General features: G+C 35.3%; 1 protein-coding gene across 1 annotated transcript in view; it reads right to left on the bottom strand.

Annotated features, from left to right (window-relative positions):
* The window catches only part of LOC100545095 (1,4-alpha-glucan-branching enzyme-like), a 58,534-nt gene that overhangs the window by 1,563 nt on the left and 35,132 nt on the right, over positions 1 to 21,839 (bottom strand). Inside the window, exons 6-8 of the mRNA XM_010722026.3 lie at positions 19,470 to 19,654; positions 15,780 to 15,910; positions 254 to 371 (exon numbers count right to left, since the gene is read on the bottom strand). Coding sequence (XP_010720328.1) covers positions 254 to 371; positions 15,780 to 15,910; positions 19,470 to 19,654 — 434 coding nt within the window. The remainder of the gene's footprint in view (positions 1 to 253; positions 372 to 15,779; positions 15,911 to 19,469; positions 19,655 to 21,839) is intronic.

Raw genomic sequence — 21,839 nt, 5'->3', positions numbered from 1 at the left:
CATGCATATCGTGTGGCAAGACTGTGCAAGATGACATGCAAATGAAAAGGTAATGTCCAAGGAAAATCAGATAATATTATTAGCCATGATAAAATTGTAATATCACCTCTGATGTATTCATACACAGGCTAATTTCAGAATGTTAAAAAGCAAACAAACCCACCACAGAAATACTCCTAGAATAGTCTCCATTTGTCTGACGACTTTTAAAATCATTCAATTATTCAGATTAAAAATAGAACATCTTTCTTACCATAACTGAATTAGGTCGATAATTGTGAGGATATTCGTCAGAGAAGTACTCTGTATTGTGGTCCAACCTTTGATGCCCTCCATATTCTGAAGCATCGGAATCCATAATGATTTTATACTTAAAAAGACTGTTAAGGTATTATGTCAAAATTATGTTAAATGGGAAATAAATCAAAGTGGAAATTCTGAAACAACTGCTACAACATATTTAATTCTAACATACTCAATATATAGGAAATTTAAATGTATATACATAAGTATATATACATGTGAGTGAGAAAATACACAGAACCTATAAAAACTGTATAACATTTTCTCTTGAAAATTTCTTCTTAGCACAGTGACTCTAGTAAATAAAGTAGCTTTCCAACTTTTCTGAAATTTTCAGTAAATGATAAATTTACAGTATTACAGTAGATATACATAGCAATTTGTGCAAAGATATAGACTAAGGATACACCAGTAAACAAAGTAAGTGACTTTGATGTGAATTGCATTTATAAGAAATAATACAATTATGAACAATCACCAAAATAAAAATTAGTGTTTAACTGCCAAAGAGTGATCAAGTGTTGAAGAAAAAAGTATATATATTTATAGGAATAAAACCTTATAATGCCTTTCGAAGTTCATAGAAGAACAAAAGAAAAGTTATATTTAATAGAAGGCAAGCATTATTCTGTCTGCAGTTACTAAAATGGGGGTGTTACTTCACATTTTAGCAATGAGTTGAAATACTTGTATGGATACACATAAGAACTTAAAAAAAGACGGAATCCAAAACTAGTGATAAAATAATTTTGAAAGAAGAAAATAAAAAAAAAATAAGGGAGGAAATAAAGAGGTAATTGTAAAGTATAGTTCTTATTTGGGACAAGAACAAATGGAGTACTTTATTATTTTCTGACATCACTTCAGCTGTAGAAGTTTATTACACAAGCTATTTAGAACCCTTGAATTTCAGTAGGTTTGAATTTCATGTTCTGGTATAAATAGAAAATCTTTACCTCTTGAATTCACAGCAAAAAGCCTCAGTCTATACCCCTTATCTCCCTCTCACATAAAACAAACAAACAAATTAAAAAACAAAACAAAAACCAAACACATACAGAGAAATAAATGAATGTTCTATAATCACAAACTGCCTTCTTAATTTAAAATCACACAAGAATCTTATTCTGATAAAGTGCATATTTATTAGGATTAGGGAAGAATGAAGCAACAAGTTATGCACTCAGGGGTTCTTTAACTGCTCTTGGACTTCTGTATTTACTCGCCATTTTAAAAATAGGACTGATTAAAATCTAGGGATTTTGGTATTGGCAGAATTGTTTTTATTCAAGTCTTCTTACATTTCTCTGTTTCTAACAGGCACTGATGAACTTTGAAAATTTCCCAACTGTCACAGTCCTACCAATTTAAATCCCCAACAACAAGAAGGACTGCCCATTTGAAGCCTGACATAACACAAAAAAATGTCTAAACTAAAAGTAAATGCAAATTTAATCTGTGATAGTTCAGAAGACCAGCAGAGTGCACAGGTTTTGGGACAGAAGGTAGGAAAGCAGAAATACAGGTACAGATCAGGGAAGAAAAACAAAGCTGTCAATTAGCTACTTGACTAATATGAAGTAATGTCTTCCCCAGAAGTATTTGCAGCAAAAGAAACCAATGTCCTAACTGCCATGCTATGCTAACTTTTGATTTTTAGAGGGTAGGTATTTAAGAGAGAAACACTACATCATCTAGCAATATTCATGTTTGTTGCTTTTCTTGTTTGTCTCTTAAGAAAATGTTAGAAAAACTATAGTTCATTGTCAGCTTTAATTCTCAGTGCCTTGTATGCTCACTATATACTCTCTCTCCTTTATTTTATAAACATGCCCAAATCATCAACCATTTCTTGCCATGCACAACATATCTACAAACTACAGCTCTGACTTTGCAATATCCTTCCAAAGCCAGTATCAACAAGGGCTGCTACTGTGCCATTGTATATTTTATGAACATGGCAGGGGAACATCTCCCTCAAGCATTTCACTCATTGCTACTATGATCTACATTATACATTAAATTTAATAATTTATCAACGTTGCTGAGAGGCCTGACATCTCTAATGATTCCTTTAAAACTACTTACAGCAAATGCAATTGTTATGGCTATATTAATTTGAAACAAATTATCCAATGTCCTTAATCTACACTATCAAAGTATGTCTAGCAGTTCTCTCTAGCAATCACCACCTCTCCACACCTCGCAACACAGCTTATTTGGCAGAACTACTGTTAATCAGATCCTGAAAAATGGGGACAGAAGCATTCTAAGATCTTCATAAATTAGAAGGAAGAAGACTTAGTTTGGTAAACAAGTCCATTTCCCTTCCAACCTGAACCTCATAAAGAAGTTGCATTCACATTTCAGAATTTTGAAAATTAATTAATTAATTAAATGAGCATTTAAGTTTTAGAATGCTACCTTCATAGACACATTAAACAATAGTTCTGCAATTTAATTAAGCACATAAAAGCATTTTATTTTGCAGTGAAGTCTCTTGTTTCAGTGACAGAATACTGGAAATACTACTCTGATTCAAAAAAAGCCCAATTTCTGTTCAATTTGATTCTCTAACTGTAAATTTCCTAACTACTACAGTGAAGTAGAGCAGTAAAAGCAATGAACTCTTGTACAGATCGAGCTGGAAATGAAAAGTCTGTCATTATATACCACATTAATTACTGAATTACCATGTTTTTATGATATTTGGAAATACATACTTTAACACAGATTTTTAATTTAATCTTTTGCATGCTTAATGACACATAAAGCACCACCAAGTAAAGGCACACTATAAAAAGAAATAATTTGTATTTTGTCCCTCAGCCTTTTGTATTGAAAAAAGAATACCAGTGTTAATTGTGGGGATGATGGCTCTGCAAAATTAGGAACTTTGCAGAAGAGTAGAAAGGAATTTCTAGTGACCAGCTAGAAAATGATGTAAGATTTACTGAGTGTTTATAAAGAAACTGTTTTCTTCTCTGTATAGTCTATTTCAATTCACATAATTTTATTTGAATGTGTTTGATCTGTGATAGATGTTTAAGTACAGTTGAGTCCTCTGTATTATACTTAGCAGTCTTATTAGAGAGATTACTTACATGACAGGTTACTTGACCTATCAAGTTAGAAAGTCTGAACATGACCGATTAAGACTGAAAATGTAGTCATCCTGACTATTTTGCCTCCACCTTTCATAATGTGTTTTAAAATTAGGATCAGGCACTGTCATAGTTTTGATTTTATTATACAGTTAAATGTCTAAGCACCCGTACTTCTGTTTCTGCGGTGTTTTCCAGACAAGTAACTAGAGCTTGAGTGTGTACATAAAGATTTACATTCTTTTCTGCTCAGATGTAAATCAGCTCCCACCTTCTTGCTGTCCTTCTCAAAATATAAACAAAATATCTTAACAAGATTTCATTTTTATCCCTTGCTACAATTTTCTAGCTAAAAATAAAAGGATATGGTTCTGGCAATACAAAGCTGAAGTACAGATAAAAAAGGATCAAAAACTGATGAAACATTTACTTCATGGTCATATATAGGAACTTTCAGAAAATGGATTTAGGCTAGAAAGAAAGAAGGTTATGTACAACAGACATAGGAATGATTTGAAGAAACCTTTGATCCTATAAACAGTATTGGGATCAATTGAGTCAGTTATAAAGGCAACAAATGCATGTCTGAATACTTAATCTGGAAATTATAACCTTATTGCAAGATTAAATTTACTCATTCTCATTACATCCATGTGGATTAGCAGATTTACTCAAAAGGAATAGCTAAAGTACATTCTCCTATTTGGGATGTCCAAAAAAAAAAATTGTGGTGCTTTCTTTTTCTTGTTTCTATAAAACAAACAACTTTCTCAAAAAGACACTTTCAACATTTCTGAAAGGAAATCCTTTACAGAAATAGCTGTGTATATGCTCCTATAGTTGTATATCATATACAAAAGACCACTGTTCTCAAGAACCCTGTATCTTATTGAACAGTTTCATATACTAAATATATTAGCAAAGGCTGTACAAAAGCAAGATATATTTAACTATAGAATTTGGCAAAACACAATGGAGTGCAGGAAAAAAAACAAAACAAACACCTTTCCCTGCTCCCTCAAATTCGTTGTCATGAAGAAAAAGATACTCAAGCACTGCTAAAACTGCTCTCCACATGTGATTCTGTACTGTGCATGACAAGAAAAAGAAACCTTTTATGCACGGAATAGTGAAGAGGGAAAATAAATTTTCTTATGGAAAAGTTAGATTCTGGATCAGTCTTGACTTGGTGTTCTAACCCAGAAACAGATGTTAAAGGATGGTTTTCTTTTTTCAAAGAAGTTATATCACAGTAGATTAGAAGAAAAAAGGTTTTCCTCAATTATTAATGGTGCAATGCAACACCAAAGTACAGAAAAATTCCATCTTTACTAAATAGAAGTTACATTGGCACTGTTTAATAAAGACTTATAAAAGTTGTTTCCAAACCTCAGAAAAAATAAACCAAACTTAAAATGAACTAGTAAGTTTTTAAATTAACAGATCTTCGTAGATATGAAATCAGCATTTTTACAGATGTTACCATGTGCAAGAACATTAAGAAGTAGTGGTGGGAAGGAGAACACAAAAATAAAATGCTGAGTCTTCCAGGGACTGCCATTTTTTATATCAAAGAAATGCTAGCAATATTGGACACTGTAGTACTCTCTACTCTTAGGCAGCAATAAATTGACATAGTTTCCATACACATTTATCTAACACTCTCGTCTGAAAAGACAGAGACTTTGGGTCTTATTCAAGTTGGATGTACTGAAGTTTTTTATGAAGGTATGTTTAGCAACTTAAAAATCATCCTTAAGTGTAGCAGATGAAAATCAAGGCTGACTCTGTCTGATGCAAAGCTCTTAACTGCTTTTTAGTACAATTAGTTTATTAGCTACATACATAGTGATTGCATAAGATAAAAACATCCAAATAAAAACCTTTAATAAGTTGGAAATATTACAACCAATCTAACCTTCAGACTATGGTAAAATATTTTTGCCCATCTGAAATAAGAATCAAAACTCAGCTCCAGGCATTGTACCAGCATTTCTCTTTTGTCTTGTTTTAGCAACTAGCATACAAGTGGCCTGCATCTAAACTAAATTCAATATTGTAAGAAGTGGATGCTTAGAGGTCAGACTGAATACACTAACAAAGAAGTAGAACGATTCATATCAGCATTTAAAAGCTGAATATACATGTCTTTCCAACTTTGCTCATTAAAAAAGAAGTCACTCTAAGCCAAAAGCACAGAAATAAATAAGAGGCAACTCTTGTAAGTGTGGATTAGAAAACTGTCATGAATGCACCAAAATTTCCTTTTACTATTTATTTAAACACAAAAATAGCTTATCCTGGATTTTCAATATTTCTCTATTCAAAATTGAAAACTACAAGAGGCAAAATATGAAGTTCACAGATTTCACATTTCATTTGAAGCCTTCACAGATACCAATCACTACCAGAAGTTCCTTAAATGCACCATTATCTGAAATAGCTTCTTTACTTACTTTGGCACATTTTTCTCTTTAGATACAGCCAGTGGCTCAGATATGTAAGAAACTATGCTAATTTTCTCTACTTAAATTTCTCAAAAGGCAGAAGAGAAACACTCTGTGGTTTTACTGTGAGAACAGGTAGGGCTCCATGTACCTGTTTACTCACCCTGAAGATACAATCCAGGGTTATTCTAAGAAAATAGAATGGCTTCAATACAGGGCACTTCTTAAAGCAAGTTGCTATCTCTTTCTTCAAAACTAAAACTGGTTACACAAAGAATTAGAGAGGTCCTGTACTAAAAAATTGAAGCGCAATGCTTTAGAAGTGCCTTTTTGTTTACCACAAATAACTTATACCTTGTACGTTTATACGTACTCATTGTAAGATTCTCACTATCATCATGAGATGTAGGGGAATGAAAAGGTGCATCAACCTTAACATTTCAGAAGTCTTGGAAGTACACTTTTGGAATAAATCTCATCCATCAATCCTTTCTGTGCTTCGATTTACAGTTCTACACCATTTTGGTGCTCAAAGAATGCCACCTGTAGATCAGTTTTTTGTGTCTTTCATTTGTTTGTTTTTAAATCAGTTTAACAGAATTTGAAACTGAGTATACATTCTTAAGTTAGTAAGACAATACTAAGAGCATACACAAAACTTTCCCTAGAGAAGAAAAACAATTAACACGAAAATACTTCAGTATTCTTTCCATGACATCTGAATATTCAAGTTATGTGTACAGAGGTTGAAGATGTGAAATACAGAATTTGACTCAGAAGCTTATAAACGAAGAAAAACATCCCAGATTCAACAGAGCCCTTCTGAAAGCAATGTGTTTTTTGTTAACTGAAGTCCCAAAAAATCAAGAAATCTACCATAAACACAAGCACCTTTCTATGTTGAATCACAGACTGACCTGCGTTGGAAGGGATCTCAAGGATCCTCAAGTTCCAAGTCCCCTGATTACGGGTAGGGTTGCCAACCACTGGGTCAAGCACTAGATCAGGCTGCCCAGGGCCCCATCCAAACTGGCCTTAAACACCTCCAGGGATGGGACATCCACAACCTCTCTGGGCAGCCTGTGCCAGCACCTCACCACCGTCTGTGAAAGAAACTTCTCCCTGACATCTAATTAAAATATTTCCTTCTTTAGTTCGAAATCAGTCCCCTTTGTCCTATCACTATCTACCCCTGTAAAAAGTTGATTTCCCTTTTGTTTGTAATTTCAGTTTTAGATCCATTTAGATATTTCACTACTTCAATCTGTTTAAAATCAACTCTGAGAGTGCTCTGGCATGATCAAGAGTGCATTTCCCAAATTTAAGTTGGTTCCAATTATTATGTTTACTCATTTTTAAGAACTCTGCTGACAGAAATAACACAAAGCTGCTATTTAGGAAAGCTACTGCTAAATAGATGCAAGTTAATTAGAAAAAACATCTCATCTAGGTAAGAGAGATGCCCCCACTTACCACAGGACTTTACACTCACACAAGAGAGTAGAAACCAGTATCATAAGACAGCCTAAACGAAAACTGGGATCATCAAATATGTAGGTTGGAAGGAATCTCTGGAAGTCAGCTACAGGGTTAGACCAAGTTGCTCAGGGCTTTATCTAATAAGATATTAAAAAGGTTACTCTAAAGATTGAGCCTGCCCAACCTTGTGGGCAATCTGTTTCAGCATGTGCTTGCCTGTGTGCACTGTGGAAAGTTTCCATTTGCAAAAGCAACATCCCTGCAATTGGACTTGTAGCTAATAATGTTGAACCATGGTTGTAACCTCCTCCAACTTAGATTTTAGACTGGATTTACTGGAACCATGCCCTATTCAAGAGTAAAAGATATCTGGGAAGACAACATCATTCTGTTTTTCAAAATTATGCAGAAAAGCTGTTGGAAAAAGCACTGATATATAGAAATTATGAGGATGATAATGAAGATGATACTTGACTATTACACACAAAATATCAGCTGGTTTGAGCAGTCAAAGCCAACAGCAATGAACAAGGTCTAAAGGAAAATACTTACACAAAGCAAGAACAGATAAGCTGTTTTGGCAACAATTTTCATTGCCAAAATGTTACCATTTGAAGAAGACACCTTGCCAAAGAGGGAAGATAAGAAACAAAATGAAAAAGGAAAGCAGGTGTAGAACTGAAAATCATTATTATAACATTGAATTCATTTTGTAAAAGAAAAGCTATGGCCACAATCATAATTTATAAATTACTAACATGCACAACAAAACCAATAAATACAGTCACAGATCATTATGACTAAACAATGAACTTTTTAATCATCTCAAATCCTAAAAAGCAGAAAGCAGATTTTCAAGCTACATCAAGAATATCCAGGTAATAATAAGGATGTTAAAGGGTCAAAATTATATGCTGGTAAGACATATTAAGTAAAACAATAACTCATTTTTTAAATGCAACATGGAGGAAAGATGACGATAAGAGGAGCTTCCAGAAGAACTGTAGAAAGCCCATAGTTGATAGGATCCCTTTTTGTTTGTTTTGTTTTTAATGGTTCTTGAATTTCAATAACAAACCAGGTAATTAGCATAATTTCAAGGAAAAGGGTACCTGTTTTCCTTCTCTAAACACACTTCAAATTTTTGAGAGGGCTAAGTTGTCAACTTTGAAGAAGAGCATATTAAAGAATTTTTAGACGAGTTTTCAAATCAAATTAAACATCTTGGCTTGATGATCTTCAGCTCAGAATATTTACAGGATAGCTGAAGCCATTTGTAAGTTAACTAATGATGCAACACTGAAGGGGAAGAAGACAAGTATTATAGCTTTTTGCTTCAATCAAATGTACGTGTGGATGTATATAAAGTCATATCAGCTGATAATCATGAAGACAAACTGCTGATTTACTTTTGTTGCAAGATAGCAAGCCTCGTTAAAAAAAAAAAAAGGAAAATAAATACAGCGTAATTTTAATGAGACTTCTGACATAACAAAAGTCAGCATGAAATCTTATGAAAGGAAAAAGGGTTATTTATGAAATCTTTAAGAAAGTTGCTTTTAGCCACATTCATTCTGTCACAATTTTTTCTCACTCTCATACGAAATCACATGCGTCCAAGTGTACACTACAAGTGTACAACACTTAAAGAAATGTCAGTTACTAACACTTCATTCTCTCTCTTAGGTTCTTCCTGATTCATAATGAGGATGAAGCTATTGGACAAGTCTTTCACATTCTCTGGAAGATTACAGTTGTTCTGAGTTGTTATTCTTTGCTTTGGAATTTTCCTCACTGCAGTCTCTGTAAGTGTTAGAAAAGATTGCTGTTCACTGTCTGCTTATCCTTGTTTACTTGTAATGTGTCTGCTTTCCTACTGTGCTAATGGGAAAAGGAATAGCATATGTTAAATCTTGTTGCCATCCCACTGCTGTTAGGATGCAGGGTTGTCTGACAAGTCAGCTGTGCCACAGCAGAGATGGTGACACTTATCTACCCTGCTGTCTTGATAAGAAAACTGATTCCTTTGTTCTGCTGCTGGGAACAACTATCTCCATTATCAATAGAGATCATTCTTTTAACTCTTATTTTGTTGTTTCTGGCAGTACTCTCACAAACATGTCTCCATTCACACATTTTGTTCATATTAGTAATACATTTGTTACAAATCTACTATTATTTTGGAGATGGTGAAATATACTTTTGCTTCAATTTCGTCATAGGGCTGCAGTAAATTTGAGAATGGTCCAGGGTGAAAGGAGGGAAGTTCAGTTGGTATAAATGCAAAAAGCTACAAAAGTAGGAATAAGAATTATTTAACTGGAGGGAATAGTACAAAATGAGAGGAAACGGTTGAAAAACATCGGCATAAACATCACACAATTTAATTTTTCAAGACCATGAATCTTTATAGCTCTGTGGATTTGGTGAACTGTCAGAACTATGACTCAGTTTTGACAATGAAGTTCAAGAAAGCTGATTCCAGAGAAACGGTTGAAAAATTTTAACAAGAGAAGATCAAAAAAGTGACATCTAAACAGAAAGAATCTCTCTACTTCATAAATATGGGACCAAGAAAAAATGTTTAAAATGTATTTGAACAGAACTCAATTAAACAGTAAGGAAACCATTCTAATAGTAGAGACAGTAACATACTGGAATAGATCTTACCACAGAAGTGGGGAAGTTATTTTCAAATTACTATTATTAACCCAAATGGAAACCAAAGCTCCTTTCCTTTCCTTTTCCTTTTCTGCCTCCATTCAGCCATCATCTTTCTCAACAGAGGTAAGTTTTACTGTAGACAAGCCTTCGAATCAAATTAACCACTACACCACAGAAAGGTCTTGGCAAAATTAGAAAAAAAAAAAGAGAAAACTTATGAATGATTTCCTGTTAACATTCAAAATTTTGTCTACAGTCAGAACTAGAGACAAATGATCTAGATATTGACTATTCTTCCATTTCCAAACTGAAGCAAATTAGGCAGAAATAATTTGTTAACTCAAGCTGCCTGTTTCTCATGAAGAGGCTTCTGAAAGAGCATAATTTATGAGGTAAAATTCCAGTATCAGCATAGAAATGTTTTCTTCTTTTCTTCACATAAAAAAGTAGAAATTGAGAAATAGCATGTGCAGCCCTAATAATTACACAGATTCATGGTGCTGTAAACCCATGGCTTTTCCTACTCAGATCAAACTTTTTCAAGATGCATTAGTAGGCTATATTTCTTATTCACACATATTAACCTTAACGTATGAACTACCTTAATAGAATTTGGCATTTGGCTGATCCTAAATTAAGTTCTTTGTCTTCATTTGGTGTATATACACTGAATTCTAATAGGCAGGGACAGTTACATAACTGCACTTCAAAGCAGCCTGCAAAGTAGCATCTTTGCCTTCAGCAATCACACTCCAGTGACTCATTCAAGTGACCTTATTTGCTCATTAGAAGCTCTTGGTGCAGGTTGCAAATGTCAGAGAGCCTGAGTTAACTTTTTTTTTTTTTTTTTAAGAATATTTCTGCAGCATTTCAGTGACAATATTTGTGATATTTCAGGCCTCATCTAGCTACTTGCATATCGATAACTCTGACTTTCAGTATATTAACTGCCAACAATATCTGTATGACTTTTTGATATTCATTCACCCTAGCTTCAATGCTTTGGTACATTATTTTATATTAAAAATGGCAATGTCTGTAATGAGGTAACCATTTCTTTTCACAATATTTTTTATCTCCTTCTATTTTAGTAGTGTAGTGTATGACAATATAAAATGTCAAGACAAACAGACATATGCTAGTTGAGACTCAGTACTGCTTAACAACACAGACTTTCATGCCCACATCCACTACTAAGGTCTCAGTCTTTGAACTAGGATACATGACAACAGGCAAACAAGATGTAAAACTGAGCAAGGGAAATACATCAACAGAGAAGACAATGGTATAAAAGGGAGGAAAAACTGACTTCAAGCTAGCTGTGAGTCTTCATTAAGCCACCTGTTCAGAAGAAGACTGTCCAAACTAAGCAATACCAGAAGGACTGTAAAGTCTACTATGACTTCCCTAACAAAAGTACAAGTAAAATTTGCTATGCCAACAGCCTACAAAGAACTGCTGACAGAAGGATGACATTTTCAATGAGATAAGAACAGCCAAATGACTACAAAAACATTGGCCAGAGAGCCAGGAAGCTCTGTATCCTTTAATGTAACTAACAACATACCTGACAAGCTATAAGTAGCAACAGTGTTGTTATATATACTTTTATTTGAATATGTGTCACTGCCATCCACTTAATACAGATAAATTTAAGACACAGATCTGATTAATCCAATCCATTAAACAGATTGAAACCCAGGTATGTGAATGATCATCACTACATTTCCTACAATTCTCAGTGTCATTCAGATAAACCTTTTATTAAAAAGAACTTAATCAGTGCATTATAGTACTTGCCTCTTAAGGCTTACTCAGCAAATTGCCTCTTAGAGTACCAAGCAAAAAATCCACTCATTTCTTAAAATAAGAACAACACAGAATAACAATAAGCTCTTGTCTTTTAGTTCTGCTTTATGTTTAATTTCCAAAGGGAAAGGAAAGAACTGCTTTCAGAAGTGGAGAAGTTGTTCTGATGTTTTAAGGTCACATGTGACAACATTTCCTATTTATAAGAACTTCATTAAATTTCAGGTTAAAAGTCACAAGACTACACATAAAATTCACTGCTCTAATTGCAGAACAACAGTCAGAAAGAAGAAAAAAAAAAAAGGTTTAGCATGAAAAACACCGCAGCATCTCTAAAGAAAATAGATATTAATCATTGGTCAGCTGAATGTTGGCAGGCAGAAGAGAAGATGCTGAAAGTAGAATAAGAGAGTAATAGCAGTTGCTAACTTTGGGGTACATTCCATTTAAAAACTGTTATTATAAATGGTTTTGCACTGTTTCTATACTACAAATGTTTGAACACTTTAAAAGACTGAGTTGCAAGAATAAACCTTCATGATTTTTTGTTGTCTGATGCAAAATATTATTCAAGGAAGCTGTTTTTGATGAGTAGTTTAGAAAACTCCATCAAGAAGGACTTCCAACATGCTCAAAAGAAATGAAGACACAATTTTTAGCTCTCCTGGTTAACTGGGATATAAAGAAGACTTTCTATGGTCTTGTGTTGTTGATAACCACCCCTAACTTTCAGTTCTAAAAATAAACGCAAATCCTTCCTGAAGAACATGATTCTGCTTTGGAGCTCAGATTCAGAGAAGTGTTACCAATTACACACATCACATACCAGTTATTACTAAGATTTCAGTAGTTCCCTAAAATGCTGATCAAGCTGTACCTGGTCATGGCAGTTCCACAACTCCAGGTCTTTCCTTGGAGCAGTAGAAAAGCAAACTTTTTACACATAGCAATGGGATAATGGAGTGCTTTCACATTTATTTACCAATGAAAAGAACATAAATAATGTAATTGTTAGATTTAATATTGCTTGGCTTTTACCTATACAGAACAGGAACAAAAAAATTAGGTATGTTCAAGGTATTTATGAACAACTTATTGCCCACAGACTTTGCTAGCAACAAGCACTTTGGAAACCACAGCTTGTAGACAGATATATTGCAAGAGATAGCACATGTGTTATTTGGAATGATTCACATCTTTAAAATCCTAGATACTGAAAAGAAGAGAAGGTTCCTGTTTTCAAATGTAAAAATACAACATTAATCAGGCTGTGATTCATTTAGCAATAGCTAATTCCCAAAGTTCACTCACCTTGTTCATACACTAAACTGTCGAAGAATAAAATTACCAGGAGAAGGATTATTGAGAAGGTGAATTGATGGGAAGAATCGATATTTGGAATTATGAAATAAGACTACTACTTTACAAAAAGCTCACTAGTTCCACTCAATGTTGTGAACAGTACAGTAAAGTAAAACAAGACAACACTTTCTTAATCAAATGAACAAAGCCCTCAGGTAAAGGTGCATGTTTGATAGAAAAGTAGTAGAATGACTGCACCAAGAACCCTCAGCTCTACCAGAGGAAGCAACTAGTGCAGAACACCGAGGACACAGAAGTAAAAATTTCACTATTTGATTAGTGTGGGAGGGGTTAATACAACAAAACAGCTCTAATAAATGCAGATGGAGTGTTTATAACTGGCTGTTCCGTTAGCTGTAAAAACTTCAGCTCAGTGAATGGAAAAGTTAGTATGTATCTTTATGCCTTAACAAAGGCCTTTTTACATTTAAACTATATTTAAACCTGCAATATATTTTGTAAATAAAATTATATATTGCATTCACTTAAAAAAAAAAAAAGAATGCGTACTGAGAATAACATATTAAAATAAATATATAATGTAAACTGTAAATATGAAACATCATAGAATCATAGAATCATAGAATGGTTTGATCTTTAAGATCATATAGTTCTAACCCCCTGCTATAAATTAAGATTTTTTATAACATGCTTGTTTTATATATATACTTGAGCTGCTAAGTTTCTCATATGATTGTCAGTGAATTAAACTTTTTTAAAAAGCATCTGAAAAAATGTGATCAGCTACTGCTAAGTGAAAAACAAACATTTTCCAATAAATTTCCACTTGCTTAAAAAAAATAAAGAAGTCTGCATCGACTGTTCTGCTCACTAAGAAACAGTACAGGAAGCTGTTTAATGACCAGAGTGAACTACTCTCAGATCAACTTACTGAAATCCAACTGGGCCTTGTGATCTGCAAAGGAAAAGCAGTGAAGACCAGATTTTCCAATTTGCTTCTCAACAACTACTACAGAGCAGTCTCAGCTGAAACAGGAGCAACGCATTCAGAATTCTACACAAACAACAAATGCCTAGGGACAAAGAAGATTCTGGTGCTGTAAAATAGATTCATGAAATGCTTCCAAAATGACTGAAAAATTTAGAGCACTGGTAAAAAAAACCCAGAAGACTGCTTATATAAAATATTTAGTCAATAGACTAATCATAAAAATAGTTTCATAAACATAAAGAAAGATCAAACAGTTTCAAAAGTGCCTGAGCACAGCCTAGTGCCATCTTTGTTGTATGTGATACAGAGCAAAATTTTTGAAAAACTGTACATAGCACATTTAAATACATGTGCAAAAATAAAGCTGGGGTATTTAATTCACTTAGTACAGAACAGTGAAGCTAGAAACAGACTCATATGAAATTGCACTTAAACCCAGGCCTCATCAGCACATTTGTAATAGAAGAAAGAAAATAAATGATATGAAGATCTTGAGAGTGAGTTTTCTTGAAATATTCTTAAGCATTTCTGAGAACTGAAACTCTAGTATGTTTGAGAAAGAAAGACAGAAAGTGAACAGCAAAATGTGTTTTGGTTTAATTGCATCTGTATGTGTATCAGAAAAAAGTTGAGTTAAATCTATTGTTATGTGTTGTAGTCCTTAAAATTGATTTTACACCTTTTACATCTGCAAACTCAAAGCATTTCATACAAGACAGAGGAACTACGGTAGCAACAATCGAAACAGGTGGATATCTGATGCCTGTGACAGTGAAGGGTTGGTATATCTCACAGTATCAGGTTAAGGTTTTACTAATCCAATTTACTACTCCACTCTATCTTTACTAGGAGCTCAGGTAGGACCATATAGACAGCAGAGGACAGCAGTGAAGAAGGATTTGACCTGATGTTTCTAAACTAGAATCCTGCAGTCTTTTTGAGCTCCTGTCAGTAAATTCAAGCAGTACTCAAGTAATAAAGTGCTACACTGCACAAAGGCAACTCAAATACAGCAACAGTTTGCTCAGTTTGCTGAAACTGCTAATTAAAAAAATAAAAAATAAAAAAATCAGGAGCTGCAGTGCTTTAAACTGACACAGCAAGATTCATTAGACTTCACTTGTCAATGCACTTGAAAAACTGGATTTGGACACAAGCAAAACCAGCCAATTACTTGAGATTAATCATTTACTGTTTCTCAGCTGAGCTAAGAGCACATTCTCAGTCCACCCAATTATAAAACAGAAATTGCACAATCTTCCTGGAGGTTTAAACTAATGCATTTCCTTGTGCAAGTGTGTGCATCTTACTGTGGTCAGCTTCTGTAATTTAAGAAGCAGGAATTCCTTGATTTCTATGCAACATTTTGGGATGTGGAGGGGGAGATTCACAAAGAAATTTTCAAATGGAGCCTTTAAAGCTCTACTTTTACTTGTGTTCTACAAAATGATCTCATGAAGACAGTAAACTTCTAGTAATTGTTTTTGTTGTACACTAAGAATTAAAGCAAGACTCTACTGATGAGGAGCAAGTGATGTCTGACCTTCTAGTTACAGTTTGCGTTAATATTAGAAAACATATATGCATTTTTCTATATATATACACATGCACTAATTAAGTAAGTTTCTTTGTAGAAATGAAAGAGTAAGAAAAGGATATTTTCCTGGAACTTCAACACCCACTCTGTAGTCCACATAACTTTCATATGGATGGAAATTGAAAATAAAAAGGAGACCAGCTCTCTCAAATGCAATGACCTTGTTGGATTCATGCTTTTCAGTCACAAAAGCCTAGGAAGGAAAAAAAAAAAAAGGTAAATCCAATGCTAAGAAATATTTTCCTTTATAGAATCAATCATAAAGTAATAGAATGGCTTGGATTGAAAGAGACCTCTAGGATCATTAATCTCCAAATCCCTGCCATAGGCAAGGTTGCCAACCGTTAGGTCAAGCACTAGATTAGGTTGCCCAGGGCCCCATCCAACCTGGCCTTGAACACCTCCAGGGATGGGGCATCCATAGCCTCTCTGAGCAGCCTGTTCCAGCACCTCAGCATCTTCTCAGCGAAAAACTTTCCCCTGATTTAGATTACTAAATCTCCCTTCCTCTAGTTTAAAACTATTACCCCATCCTATCACTACCTAGTACTGTAAAACATTGATCACACTCCTGTTTATAATCTCCTTTTAAATACTAGAAGGCTGCAATGAGGTCATCTCATAGCCTGCCCTTTTCCAGATTGAACAAGCCCAGACCCTTCAGCTTGTCTTCATAGGAGAGGTGCTCCAGCCCTCTGCTCATCTTTGTAGCTTTCCTGTAGACCTTCTCCAAAAGCTCAACATCTTTCCTATACTGGGGACCCCAGATCTGGACGCATTATCCCAGGTGGGGCCTCACAAGGGCAGAGTAGAGGAGGACAATAACCTCTCTTGTCCTTCTGGCTGCCCCTCTTCTGATGCAGTCCAGGTTACCATTGGCCTTCTGGGCTGCAAGAGCACATTGCTAGTTCATGTTAAGTTTTTCCATCTACTAATACTCCTAAGTCCTTATCAGCAGGGCTATTCTCAAGCAGTTAGTCTGTATACATACCTGAGATTACCTTGACCCAAGTGCAAAATCTTGCACTTCGCTTTGCTGATTGATTCTCATTAGGTTGACAAGGGTCCACCCTTTGAGTTAATCAAAGCCCTTCTGGACGGCATCCTTGCCCTCTGTTCTATCAACTGTACCACTCAGCTTCATGTCATCAGCAAACTTGCTGAGAGTGCACTTGATCCCATCCTCTATGCCACTGATAAAGATGTTAAAAAATACTGACCCCAGGACAGACCCTCTGGGACACACTGCTCCTCACCAGCCTCCACCTGGACATAGAACCATTAACCACAACCCTCTGGCTGCAAATAGTCCAGCTTTCAGATCTATCTCTCTCCAATTCAGAGATAAGGATGTCATGGGGGACCAAGTCAAACGCCTTGTAGAGGTCCAGATAGATGACATCAGTTAACTTCCCTTTGTCTACTGATGCTGTTAACCCACCATAAAAGGCCAGTGGATTAGTCAAGAATGACTTTGTCTTAGTGAAATTATGCTGGTTGTCTTTGATCATCTGCTCATCGGCACATGTTAAGGCCTCATGTGCCTTAACATGTCTTCAAGGAGGATTTGTTCCATGATCTCAGGCACAAAGATGAGGACCACAGGCCTGTAGTTCCCTGGGTCCTCCTTCCACACTTCCTTATAAATGAATGTGATTTTCCAGCCACCAGAGATTTCACCTGACAGCCACAACTTTTCTAGTCGTGGAACCGGGCTGAACTAGCTCGTAAACCGTTGACAAAAATATGATAAAGAGCAGCTCAGCAATCCCATCAACCAGTTCCCTTAGGACCCTGGGATGTATGCCATCCAGCCCCATAGACTTATACACATTCAGCCTCATGAGGTAGTCTCAGACTTGCTCTGCCCTTACAGGGTGTAGGAGGAAACTCTCCCATTTCCCACCAAGAGGTTCAGGGAGGTGAGGTTCAGGATTCTGGTTGATCACAAAGACTGAGACAAAGATGTCACTGAGTACCTCAGCCTTCTCCATATCTGTTGCAGCTAGTTCTCCTTTGTCATTTATCAGAGGAAGTACGCTACACTCTCCTTGGCCTGTCTCTTCTGATCAGTGTACCTACAGAACCCCTTCCTGTTGTTTTTAACATCCCTCATCAAGTTGAGTTCCATCTGTGCCTTGGCTTTCCTAATCCCACCCATGCAAGTCTGGACAGCATCCCTGTATTCTTCCTAGGTGTCATGTCCTTGTTTCCATTGCTGATATATCCCACACTTCTGCCTCAGTTTGACCAGCAGGTCCTTGCCAAGCCACACAGGTTTCCTGCCTCCTCTGCCTGCTTTCTTATACTGGGGGATGAAGAGCTCTTGCTCTCTCAGTAAGGTATCCTTAAAGAGTAGTCAGCTTTGCTTCATTCCTTTGTCTCTAAGGACAGCTTCCCAGGAAATCTCATTCAACAATTCTTTAAACAGAAGTTTGGTCACCTGAAGTTCAGGGTTCTGATTTCACTCTTTGCCAGGCCTATGTTCCTTAAGATCATGAACTCAACCAATCATCTTTAATGATCTTTTCTGCATTAGTGAGCACCAGGTCCACAACACTTCACCTCCAGTTGGTCTGTCCAATACTTGAACCAGAATGTTATCACTGGTGGACTCCAGGAGTCTGCTGGATTGCTTGCAACAAGCTGCATTGCTTTCCCAGCAGGTATTTGGATGATTGAAATCCCCTGTCAAGCCTCATCAACAGGTTCCTCTTGATCGAGTGGCCTATAGTAGACCCCGACGACTAGCAGTCCTCTACTGGTCTCATCCCTAATCTAAACCCACAGCCTCTCAACCTGCTGCAGACTTTTTCTAATTGAATTAACAAAAATAAGAAAAAAAACAACAAATTGCTGCAATACTTCATTCCAAGTAAAACAATAGAAGATTCAAGCAATATAGATAAGAACATTAAATGTAAACTGTAACTGTTATGCCTACATAATGCCATAGAAAATTTAAGAACAATGAATTGTAACTTACTTTTTAAAAGGATATGTAAAATTAAAGAGGAAGAAGCACATTTTCCTTTTATAAAATCAATTTTTTCCATTTCCATGGGGTGAGGATCAGCATCAGTTCTTGATGGGTTTTTGTGTGCTTTTTTTTTTTTTAAATTGTGCCCAAATAGCTCTGATAAATTAAATAAAACACCTTTGCTGAATTTACTAAAGATATTAATAACTAGAAGCACACTTAAAAAAAAATCTTTGAAATAGATTATGACTAGATTATGAAATAATTTAAACGCTTGGAAATTATAATTCAGTTTCTTCAATAAATACAGTTCAATATATAAGGAAAAAAAAGGCAAATACAAAAGTGACAAGTTGAAGACTAGGAAAATACACCTTGCATTACAGCTGATCAAAAGTGTTTCCTCAGAAATAATTATATACGTAAAAGTAACTTGTCAGAGCAATTTACACTTTCCCAAAGCAATCCTTGGATTGAATTACGCACAATTTCATAGTCTGCTTTATCCAATCTGCAGTTACTTAAAAAAAATAGCAAAAATGATACAAAAAGAGCTTGTTATGAAGCTACAAGAAGACTGTTTCATATTTCCATTATCTGTGGAAGATATTTCAGAGACAAGTTTTGACAACTTGAAATATATAGAGAGACATTACACAGCGCATAATAAAGTGCTGTTTAAAATTTCTGCATGCAAATTTTGTATTGTTGTTATTCTGAACACGTACACAACTGGTGACTAAAAACTTATCATTTACTATATACAGCTTACCGGAGGAGATGCAAGCCAGCCAAATTTTTCTTCCAATTTATTCATATCTCTGTCAAACTCATTTAGGAATTTATAGCGAAGAAGATGATCATCAGTAAGATTGAACTGTCTTCTGGCATAGTGAAAGCTCTCATTATTCCCTTTTCTGGGGAAGTCAAGCCATTCTGGATGCCCAAATTCATTACCTGTATTTAAAAATATCAAGGAGCAGTGAAATCATGTGATAAATATAATAATAAAATCCTAGAAATAAAATACATTAAAAGATATTTCTTTTCTACAAGTTTTAAATTTCAAAGAATTCATACATGAATTGGTCCTTGTATTACTAAAATCATTTTTAGAACATTCATGCTTGGTAACAGGTTTGTTTGGACAATAAACTAGCAGAGCAAAATATCCATGAACCTGAAGGGAAATCTGAATTGATGGATGCATTTTAACCTCTATGCTATCATATCATGATCATTTCTCATTGCAATTCCTTAAAATAAGGGCAAAAGGATTTCAGTCAGCCAGGATACAAGCTTCACAGTTGCTATAAAACCATCACCATAGTAAGTCCATTACCTAAGAGAACTTATCAGAAATCAGCACTGTCAGTTTCCACAACCATAGAGGCAGAACTTTCCCCCAAAAAATGCCATAAGACAGGGACCCACTTTAACCATCCTTCTAATTTTTTTTAATGGTGTCCATAAATACTGTCATCACTGTTGCCAGTGTTATAAAAATAACAATTAGAAAAGTGACCAGAATCACTGTTCCTCACTTTCCAGGAAAATTCAGAAAGATATCCTCATTCAAGGAATAGTCTAGATTGTATAGAATAAAGCACAGTGCTTAAATTCAGTCTATTATATAGAAAACAAGTGACTTGATGGGCATGACACTTCAGTGACATAACATAACACCTTAAGTGAGTCCCTCTGCAAGTGGAGCTCCCTTCCTACACATTATACTTTGTTTCACACACACAAGACTCTTCTAAGGACTGGAGTGATGCATGTTTCAATTCTGAATTCACCCACACACAATGGTTCAAGTCCCACTGACTATGCAAATGTGGCATTTTTGTTTTTCACTTGTGGTAATGCTTTGTAAGTTTACCAGTCTCATCACAATTATCTAGCCGACACACCAACCCTTTAAGGAATGAAATTGGCTTATTCAGACTTAGCAGAAACTCTGTGTTAAAAAATAAGAAAAAAGCTTGACTTATGTAGAATCTCCAAAGCAAATCTCAGCTGACAAAGCCAAAGAATCATGTCAACACTTCAACTGGAATACAGTATATCAAATGTCATTCACATATGCAAACTTTTTTTTAATTTTGTTTATATACCATAATTATTACATTTTGATGCGAATCCAGATGAACTTAAATGTTTCTTACTCAGGCTATAAACTATTGCCTTGTTTACTCCCAGCCAATTCTGATTAGTCATTTTACACAAGATTAGATGGCATCCAGCATTTTGAAAATTAGACACATTTCAATGTCTACAATAGCTGGTTCACCACAAACTTTTTATGGAGATTACACAGAATACCTTCTCACTCCAAAACACAAGCAACAAGTGGTACATGGGAATACATGGAATACACACAAATACATGGAAATATGTTAAGTAACACAATCAGATGTAAAAGGTACTAAGAAAAATTCTAATCTTTATACAAGCAACTATTCAACTTCTGGCAATAAACTGCAGTTTTGTGGGCAGATGAAGGACAGGGATGCTGAGGGAAGGTGTGCACTGTTTCCTGGATGGATACTCTGCATGTGCAGCCACCATCTGCTGTCTCACACAGCCTGCGCTGCCTGGGAGGCTCTGAGGATACGGTCAAGAGTGACAACTATGAATTTAGATTTTCAAAATGGTTTTTGTCTCTTTCCACGCTTCATGGGAATAAAGAAGTGAACAACAAACAAAAGAGAGAGGCTGCATATATATTTAGGAGAATTTTCTGCACTGGTACTTGCTTTGTAAGCAAGCTGACAAGTTGTAAATTAAATTTCCCGTTCAAAAGCTAAGCCACTAAATTTCATATTCAGCTCAGAACCAGGGACAAATATAAAAGAATCAGAATCACAGCAGGACTCTCAAAACGACCTTGGAATAATGCTGGACTGAGCTCTTAAGCAGTGATAACAGTAAGGTACAAAAATGGAGAAAACATATTGCTGCAAAACAGTTTACCTAACCATACTCAATATTCTCTTAAGAGCTGGACAAAGCATTACCTTCATTCATGATCTATGTACTATTGAAAAGATGGACTACACAAGATAGCTTAGTTAGAGAGTAAAAAACATCAGAAAGTCAGAGATTATATGTATCTTGAAAAGATAGCCAGGGAAATCAT

Source organism: Meleagris gallopavo, chromosome 1 (assembly GCF_000146605.3).
Source record: "Meleagris gallopavo isolate NT-WF06-2002-E0010 breed Aviagen turkey brand Nicholas breeding stock chromosome 1, Turkey_5.1, whole genome shotgun sequence".
In the NCBI taxonomy this organism is placed as follows: Eukaryota; Metazoa; Chordata; class Aves; order Galliformes; family Phasianidae; genus Meleagris; species Meleagris gallopavo.
This window is presented reverse-complemented; position numbering and strand designations above follow the sequence as displayed.